The sequence below is a fragment of the Elgaria multicarinata genome, chromosome 17, assembly GCF_023053635.1.
Source record: "Elgaria multicarinata webbii isolate HBS135686 ecotype San Diego chromosome 17, rElgMul1.1.pri, whole genome shotgun sequence".
Taxonomy (NCBI): domain Eukaryota; kingdom Metazoa; phylum Chordata; class Lepidosauria; order Squamata; family Anguidae; genus Elgaria; species Elgaria multicarinata.
Window position 1 is genome coordinate 26,928,004 of NC_086187.1, and position 9,034 is coordinate 26,937,037.

Here is a 9,034-nt window from a genome sequence, read left to right on the forward strand (position 1 = left end):
TCCACCCGTGTCAGCAATACTGGGCTAGGTGGATCAAGAGTCTGATTCAGTGTAAGGTATGTCAATTGCGAGGTGGGGCAGGAGTGTCGATCGCACAGAGGAAAGCCGGCAGGATCTTGACCACTGATAGAAAATGTTAAGCTGCCTTAGGAGATGCCACAGCCTTCCGAGGCATCCACACACTCCACCTCTTAGAACCCCGAATTCTCCCAGCGCTGCCTCTGTCCAGGCTCGCTCTGCTACCTGAAACCTTACCATTGTAGTAGCCGAGGACTGAACCTGGAACATGACCATGGAGCTGCAAAGGTTTGAAACGAAAGAGGGGGGAAAACACACACCGGATTGCACGCAGAGGCGCCGAACAGAAGAATTTAATCAGGGAAAAGGAGGAAGAAGATCTTTTCTGTGTCGGAAGTACAACTGGAGAGAACGCCATGCCCTGTGTCAAAGAGGCTGCCCAAGCATGTCCATTTTTACTTCCAAACAGTAAAAAAGGTGCGCTGATACAGCAATGGGAATTGAGCCCAATGCCTCCGGAGGGCGCCAGGGTGGGGGAAGGCTCTTCAGGGGAAGGAGCGAGGAGCCATCTCTCTCCCCCTTTTGATTCGTTATGCAGGCCGGAACTTTTGAGAAGGTGCAACGCTTGCACGGCCCGCCTTGGGGCGTCCCCTGTCTCAAGGTCAGCAGTATGCTCAGGGGCTCGCATCTCCACCAGGAATGCATGTTCAAGTAGAAGCCCTGAAGAACTCCATCCGTGCTGGTGAGCCCCTGCAGTGCAAACGACCACAGCGGGAGATTGCCTGTTGTTTCCAGGAACGAATGGAATCCCCAAAGGGCGGCTGCCTAAGGACCCAGGTGGAAGAAGCCCAGGATACCTTTCCTGGGGTTCAAGGAGAGGCAGAACGTGTGCAGTACAGGGAAGTCCGGTCAGAGGCCGCAAGCCAAGGTTGGACAAAAGGAAGCATGCCAAGGACCCCTTCCCTGTTCTGAGACTACTGGAAGCATCCACACCGCTTGCGTGGACAGCAGGGCTCCATCCGTATGCCGCAAGTCTCCCCACATCACCCAGTCAATGCAAGGCGCTGAGGCTACATCAACGTCACATCAGCCTCCGGAGGGCAGTAATGTCACCAGCAGCAGCAGCAGAGATTCCCCCGTGAGCTATTCAGGTCTGGGCCACCTTCCAGTACCACCACCTGCTCCTCCACCCCAGAGCCTCAGTCCTGAAGCAGCTTCTGCTTGATGGTGGAGCTCTCTGTGCAGAGATGAACAAAAAGGGCGGCAGCGGCCGTGCGGGCACGGATCTCGTACATGTCGTAGTCGTGGGCCCACTCCACGTTGCCCCAGTGCTGGATCTGGATGGAGAGAGAGGGACAGCGAGGCGGAAAGAACCTTCAAGATTCCCATCAGAATAAGATCGCAACTCTCATCCTCTCCCTAGGAGGGCAGGCCAACAATATGGGCTGTGGCCTCCCCTCAGGGAAGAATCAGCTCGACTGACATCTCCATCCCTAGGGAAGGAGCTGCTTGCCTACCCGACCTACATCGCAGGGGTGTTATGTGATGTTAATGAATGCAGGATCGCTCCTTTCGGGCAAGGTCTTAGCTTGGTGCCGTCCACGCTTGAAGTTCTATGAGTTTAAGGTGTTTTTGCACTCCATCTAACACTTAGATGTGATGGCAGCAAGCATGATTGTTTCTCTGTGTATCTCTCTGTTCAGAATTAAAAAGCAGGGATGGGAAGCGATCCAACTTTTGCCTTTTAAAAAATGTGCGTAGTTGAGGGGAGTTGACCCTTGCCCTGACTTATTGTGCTTTTTCGCTTCAAGCACCTTTCCCCAAGCCTGGACTTAAGCTTTTCAGAATTAAAACAAGAGGAGCCTGACAGGTTTTCCAAGAGGAGGGGATTCCACAGCCTTGGTGACAACACCGAGAAGGACCCGTCACTGGTACCCACCAATCTGATCTTGCATAAGGGCAGGATTACATGCAGAACCTCTGATGATGATCCAGGCAGGCTCGTATGGATCTCCAAGGTATCCTGACCCAAAGCCCCAGATGTGTGCTGTGGCAAAAAAAATACCTGGTATTCTTCCTCCAGGCGAGACAGCAGGACGGCTTGCTCAACTGTTAAGTGCTTATCAAGGAGCGCTATTGAGAGAATCAAAGACTTCAGCTGCGTGATCATGTACTCTATGCCTGGCAAGAAGGGGAACATAAGAACATATCTCCATCTAGTCCAGCACTGTGTTCACACAGCGGCCAACCAGCTGTCAACCAGGAACTCCCAAGCAGGACATGAGTGCAACAGCGCCCTCCCGCCCATGTCGCCGCCACAGAGGTTTCTTCTTTTCCTTGCTGAGAGGCAAGGAGGGGACATAAAAGATCCTCCTTCCCCAATCTGACTCCCTCTGTATGTATTGGACTACAACTCCCAGCACCCCCCAGCCATAAACAAGACGAACCTTTCATCTGACCTAAAAGGGCTGTTCTTAAGTTCTTACAAAATGTATCTCCCCCACCGAATGACCCCTTAGCCTGCCTCCCCCTCTGATCAGCACCGCTATGCAGAGCGATCAGGACCAAAGGATTTTTAACCCCGAAAGACACACCCAGTTCAAGTTGAAATCCATCAGATTTGGGGATGCTGTGTGACCGGGGACAAGCAAAGACCTGTTGGGTGACTGGCAATACAGACAGCCCTCCCCTCACCTTGAAGGGCCCAGCTGTTATAGGAAGCCAGGTGGCTAACGAAGGTGTCCTTCGTGCTTTGCGGGATGCTGGGGCCCAGGATGCTTGTTGACGAACCAATCGCAACATCGTACCTGGAGGGAGATGTACATAAAATAATAATAATAATAATCCTGTCGCACCAAAAAGAGGGTTTAACTTTCACGCCTTGATGCATCAGTCTTAAAATCTCTTCACTGGCTGCCAATTAGTTTCTGGGTGAAGTATAAAGTGTTGGTTATCACCTTTAAATCCCTACATGGTTTGGGTCTAGGCTATCTGCGGGATCGCCTTCTCCCGTACAATCCTTCCCGCACACTCAGGCCCTCTGGGAAGAACTTACTCCAGCCAACAAAAACAAGGCTGACAACTATTACCCAGAGGACCTTTTCTTCTGCCACTCTGTTTGTGGAATGGCTTTCCGGTAGAGATTCCTCCGATTGGAGTCCACCAGGGGAAGAGCCTTCAGCGTGGTGGCTCCCCTCCTGTGGAACTCCCTGCCTCTGGAGGTCAGGCAGGCGCCAACCTTGAACTCCGTTCAGCGCCTCCTGAAAACATCTTTATTCCAGGAAGCCTTTCCTTAATATGCAGCCTCGAATCTCTGTATTTGCTTCTTTTAAAATTTGTTTTACCTGTTTTATTCTGTTTTTATTTTCATTTTATCTTGTACACCGCTCCGAAATTTTTCAATGGGGAGCGGTATATAAATATTCTAACTAACTAAATAAATAAACTTAACAGTCTTCCAGAATTTAAGAAAGCCATAAAGACTGATCTCTTCCGGCAGGCCTACCCAGTGGAATTTTAAGATGCCTTTTAATGGTTTGCTGCTTTTAATGATGCACTGGTTTTAAACATTTGAATTAGTTGTATGTATTTTACGGTGTTTTTATTTGTGTTGTACCCCGCCTCGATCCAGAGGGAGAGGCGGGTAACAAATATATTATTATTATCTCTAGGGTCAAGAGGGTGTGTGCATGTCTTTCACCAGTAGCTCTTCCGCGGGACAGGTGCACTTACCTATTCTCAGCCCACTCGATTACAGGATCCCACTCATTCCTCTGCAGTTCCACCAAGGCAGGTGGCTCCTCTACCCGGTAGCTAGGATCCCCCAGAAACAGAGCCAAAGAAAAAGAGACAGTTCCAGGGTTAAATTTGCACCTGCACCTAGCACACCAAAGCTGCTGCTTTTGTAACTCCCAACAAAATCAGTAAGCCCAATTTTTGTCACATTCTAATGCCCTCAAGTGGACTATATTGGCGCAACTGCAGGAACCTAGGTCTCCCCAGTTTGAGGGTTTTTCAGATCTGGCCTCTAAATCTCCTGCTTAGAATGAATTGCAGCAGCCTACAAGTGCACCTACCAGATGGTATCCGTCTCCAGATACTTCACAGCTGCCCTGATGAGCTGATCTTTGTTTCGCTGGGATGGGTTGTCCAAAGCCGTGTTGCACAAGGTGGTCTGAAAGGCAGGGAAGTCATTGCAACAATCCAGAGCAAGTTTAGCAAACTGAGAAGCAAACTAAGAAACCTCTAGTTCAAATCTCTCTTCTGCCATAAGCGCTGTGGTGGTAGAAAGGGCTTGTGCCACATCAGACTGCTGTACCACATCACATATTGTAATGCTTCCCTATGCAAAAGAACAAACAAGCAAGCAGAAAAACAGCACAACAGGGAGCAATATGGAATTCCCTAACATGCTGGTTGTTTGCTTGCAGGATCTTCTCTTTTGAGTGAGAGTGTGTGTGTGTGTGTGTGTGTAGCAACTGGAAAATATTCAAAAATAGCATATCCCACTTACAATCTGAAGTAGTACAACCCAGTTTATCACCTCAGACCCTCTACCACCTCATTCTACACCCTGTGCAAACCCAGCTAACTTTAGCTTACTGCAGGGGTGCTGAACCTCTCTCAGCCCTCGGGCCAAATTCAGTTTCAGAGACGTTCTCAGGGTGGGTGGGGCTGAAGGCAAAATGGGGTGGGGCCAAAATACCCAAGCACCAGCCTGTTTTAGCATAACACTCTTAGTGCCAGTCACTGAGCCTTAGGAGAGGCATTTCAATCTTTTAGAATGTGGAGTGGAACTGCCCCAAAGCTGGGAAGTCACCAAACGGCGACCAAGGGAAAGTGGTAGAGCCAGAGGAAAGCGGTGTGGCCTTCTGGGGAAGAGCCAGGGGGCCAGATTGGGACACCAAGCACCCTTGGCCTATAGCTCCCTGCACGCTCTGCTCTGCTTGTGGCTATCACATAGGTCATCCATTTGTACAACTCACCCGCCCACTCCACTCACCAGGTGCATGGCGTACAACTTGACAGTGTCCCGCTGAGAATCCCATTCGGTCGCCACGGCCAAAGCCAGGGTCTCGCTGGGCACTGTGAAGAGCTTGGCCTGGGGGGTTTTCAGCTTCCGGTGGTCCAAGTTGATTTCAAAGCCACCTGGAGAAGAAAGGTTAAAAAGCTGCTATGCCTGAAGCTGGGATGACGCTGCTGGGCTTTGGCAGCCCCAGGTTCACCTGTGGTGCACCATGCAAGAAGTCGCTTTATTTTCAGTGGGCCTCAGTTCCTCAGGTATAAGAGGTGACCATTCGCTCAGTGCATGATAAAATTCTGCACATCTTGCCATAAATACTGCAAAAACACACAGTTGTCCTTGTGACAAGCAGAATGAATGGTGAGAAATAAGCAGTGATATATACATGTGCATAATTTATGTCCAGGTAAATCAATTTCCAGCATTTATACGTCATAAACTACAGTAGATAAAGGTACTCACTTTCACCTTGAGTGATGCTAACATTCTGGTAAAACCTCTTCCTTTCTGCAAGACAAAAATATATACTCAAACATATAAACTCTGCACGTATCTAATGGGCATAATCTGGACAAATATAGGAATGAGACATAACTCTTTAAATTATATCCCCATTCCTCCAATTATTGAATATATTTCAAAGGTACGCAATAGCCAGCCTGAATGCTTGTCTCCATTCTACCATAGCCTCCAGCTAGCTGGGTTGATGTTACACAGTTAAGTTTTTCTTCCCTTTCTTTGATGCTTAAGTGTTCGCAATCTAATTTTAGTATGAATTTGTGCATGCCAACATATTTGTAATGAGAAGGTGAAGTATCAAATATAAAAGGAAAGAACAGCACACTGCAGAAACCTCAAGAACCATCAATTTAAAAAGTTTCAGTTATAAAATGTGCTTCTGGGTTGGTGTAAATGGTCATGATATTTTACATCTAGCACATTGTCTAGAATAGAATGGAGCCGAGTCTTCTAGAACAGCTGCTGTGACTGCATTTCCTTACCCCAGTGGCTTTCTGCCTGCCTGCCTGCTAACCAACCAACCAGCCTCACATCAGAGACTTTGCCCAGCCCACTTTCTCAGTGAACTACATCTCCCACAATACACTGAATACAAATAATGGATGCCTTATATCGGCTTTAAAGAGGGCTCCCCCTGGCCACAAAGAAAAAGGGAACAGCTACATTTCAACACATGGATAATAATCAGTAGTTTCTGCTTTGTAGAAAGCACAAGCTGAGTTCTGAATTAATCAGTCAGCCAAAGGCTTCAGAGGATATCTTTAAGCTCTACTCCCAGAACTGAAAACCTGACATAACTGTTCATCCAGTGCTACCAAAACAGGAGGATACTTGACTGGCCACTCACTAAAGGGCCTTGGAAGAAGCATTCAATTTGAAGAAAGGTTGAAATCAAATGCCCAGGCCACAGAATTTCCAAATCTTGAAATTCTAGAAGAAATTCTTTAAGAGCTTTAGAATTATTATTATTATTATTATTATTAATTATTAGTAGTAGTAGTAGTAGTAGTAGTAGTAGTAGTATCCCGCCTTTTGCCCAATACTGGGCCATGTCAGTCCAGTCCATACTGGGATTAGACAAATTGACGGAGGGCCAGCCTATTTTCGTTAGCTAAATAGTACCTCAAAGTTCAGAGGCAGCAACAAGATTAAATGGAGCAACCGTGTGGAGTAGCCTGTTGCCTTCACACACTGTTTGTGGCTTTCCCTGATTAGCCACCATGGGAAACAGAATGCTGGATTAAATGTAACTTTGACCCAATCCAGAAGGGCTTCTTTTATGGTCTTATAACATGCTCCACGTTTCAAGATTTCCAAAAACATGAAAACATCAAACCAGATGTCAAACTGGGGGAAATGAAGGCAACATTTAAGGGGAATGCACACAGCCCAATGGTTTAACACATTTATTTATTTGACGTTTCTACAAAAATAAAATAAAAAAGATGGCACTTCAGGGGGCTAATAATACCCAAGGCAGCTTTGTACATGCTTTGAACACACAAGATGTTCCAGGGTCAATGCCTGCCATCTCCCGGTAGGGCTAGGAAAGACCCCACCCTGAGACCCTTAGAGGTCTGCCGCTGTCAGTTGATACAGAGCTAGATGAACTACATCTCCTAAGTACCTAGAGATGTAAAATTTCCGGAAATTTTGAAGCCATGGAAAAAAACTGGTTTTTTTCGGGGGGAAATGGAATTTTTTGGAAAAATTGAAATAATGCATTAGCACTTTTTACAGATTGAAAGTCACTTTGTTACTTTAGGAACATAAAATGTAATTATGTCCAAGTTGGTTTGGCATAAAATTATTACATTTGGTATATTAAAAGTAGTGTATTCAAACAATTATTACAAATTTAATTTACTTTTTAAACTTTTTTGGGGGTAACAAATGGAGCTACAAGCTCCTGAACTGTTAGGAACACCTGAACTGTAAGGAACCTCTTTGGTTCTGCCAGTTTATGAGGAGCAGGCAAAAAAATAAATTTTAAAAAACAACAACTGAAGAAACCACCAACATTAGTAACAAAGAAAATTATTCATGTCTCTGCTAGTCCTCCAGTGTCAAGATATAAAGCCCCCATTCCCATAAAAAGAACTGAGAAAAAAAGGGGGGACCAAGATTCAATGAATATGCATGAAATGTAGTCACTCGTTTTCTGACCTATAGCTATCAGTTTCAGTCTCTGCTTCCGTGGCAGTGCTTCCCCCTAGAGGCAGAAATGCATCTTGCTCTTGCATTTGAGAGTTGTAGTCTCAGTTTTCAACCTAGGACTTGCTTGTCCTCGGTGCACAGACATTGTAATAATCTGATACTGTACAGTTTTTAGAAATCATTTGGAGAACTAAGCATCTGAACACCTTGTCTTAAACATTTTATTGATCATGCTAAAATAAAACATCCCGTAATCCATTTTTTCTTCATTTTTTTTCAATTTTTCGGAAAAAGACCAAAAAAGGCTTAGGAAAAAAACATGGGGGGGGGGGGGGGAAACGGTTTTTTTCCAGGCCTTCACATCTCTATAGGTACCTAGACTCCAATCCTGAGTATGGAGAAGTGCTCTGTCTATAGCAGAGCTTTCCAAACTGTGTGTCGCGACATGTTAGTGTGTCGGCTGCAGTGTGTAGGTGTGTCGCGCGAACACATTACAATTTATGTATGTGTCCGTATCTCTTATAAGGGGTTAGTTTAACCTCCGGTTTGCTAGTAAAACTGAATTACTGTGCCGCGAAATGATGCAGGTCTAAAAAGTGTGTCACCAACATGAAAAGTTTGGAAAGCTCTGGTCTATAGGGAAGGCAGGGTTTGCCTGCAGTCTTTTCCTTACCTGCTTGTGGTGTATATGACCGCCTTGAAACTACTGGGAACAACCCTGGACCACGAGCAAGGAAAGTTGGGCACAGACGCCGCACCATGAGGGGACGGTTGGAAAACAGGTGCTGTAAAGCTCTGCCCCACATTCTGGGAGTGGGTGGGTGGGGGGAGAGAACCAGAAGAAGAGAGGGGGGAAGCACCAGCAAACCACCAGGGATCTTGCCACCCCTCAGAATCACCCTTCTACTGCATTAGATATTGCTGCCACCCTCAGAACCCCCCCCCCTTTTTACAAAGGCGAGCAGTAACGACACTTTTAAATCAATGACACATAAAAACTAAGTCCCCAGGTCATTTGGAAAAGACTGACAGGAAATAATAAATAGAGGAAGGAAGAGCAATGAGGGCTTCAGGAGAGGCCCTCCTGTGTGGGGGGGGGGGATTCTGGGAAGGGGGCCGGGAAGACCCCTCCCCACGCCCTAGAGCTTATCTGGGCTGCCCCGAGGAAGGGTTGACCCTAACGGGGAGGGGACGAAAAACCTTCCCTGGTGGGATCTGTGGAAATCCCCCTCCCCTCAAACCCGCCTCGTCTTCCCTGCTTCCCCCCCACACCCTCCTCTCTCTCTCTCCTAGTAACTCCTCCTCATGGGCGCCGCC

The 9,034-nt window shown here is 46.9% G+C and overlaps 1 protein-coding gene across 2 annotated transcripts; it reads right to left on the bottom strand.

The window, feature by feature from the left end:
• Positions 1–355: 355 nt before the first annotated feature.
• On the bottom strand, positions 356–8,941 carry ATPAF2 (ATP synthase mitochondrial F1 complex assembly factor 2). 2 transcript variants are annotated; one of them, XM_063143252.1, is made up of 8 exons: positions 8,391–8,941; positions 5,504–5,548; positions 5,021–5,166; positions 4,095–4,192; positions 3,751–3,831; positions 2,713–2,825; positions 2,084–2,151; positions 356–1,355 (listed from the first exon to the last, which is right to left on the bottom strand). In XM_063143252.1, the coding sequence occupies exons 1-8, from the start codon at positions 8,521–8,523 to the stop codon at positions 1,218–1,220; spliced, it is 822 nt and encodes a 273-aa protein (XP_062999322.1). In that variant the 5' UTR covers positions 8,524–8,941; the 3' UTR covers positions 356–1,217. The 2 variants fall into 2 exon arrangements, with proteins under 2 accessions (XP_062999322.1, XP_062999321.1); XM_063143251.1 differs by having other exon boundaries at positions 2,084–2,199.
• Positions 8,942–9,034: the final 93 nt, after the last annotated feature.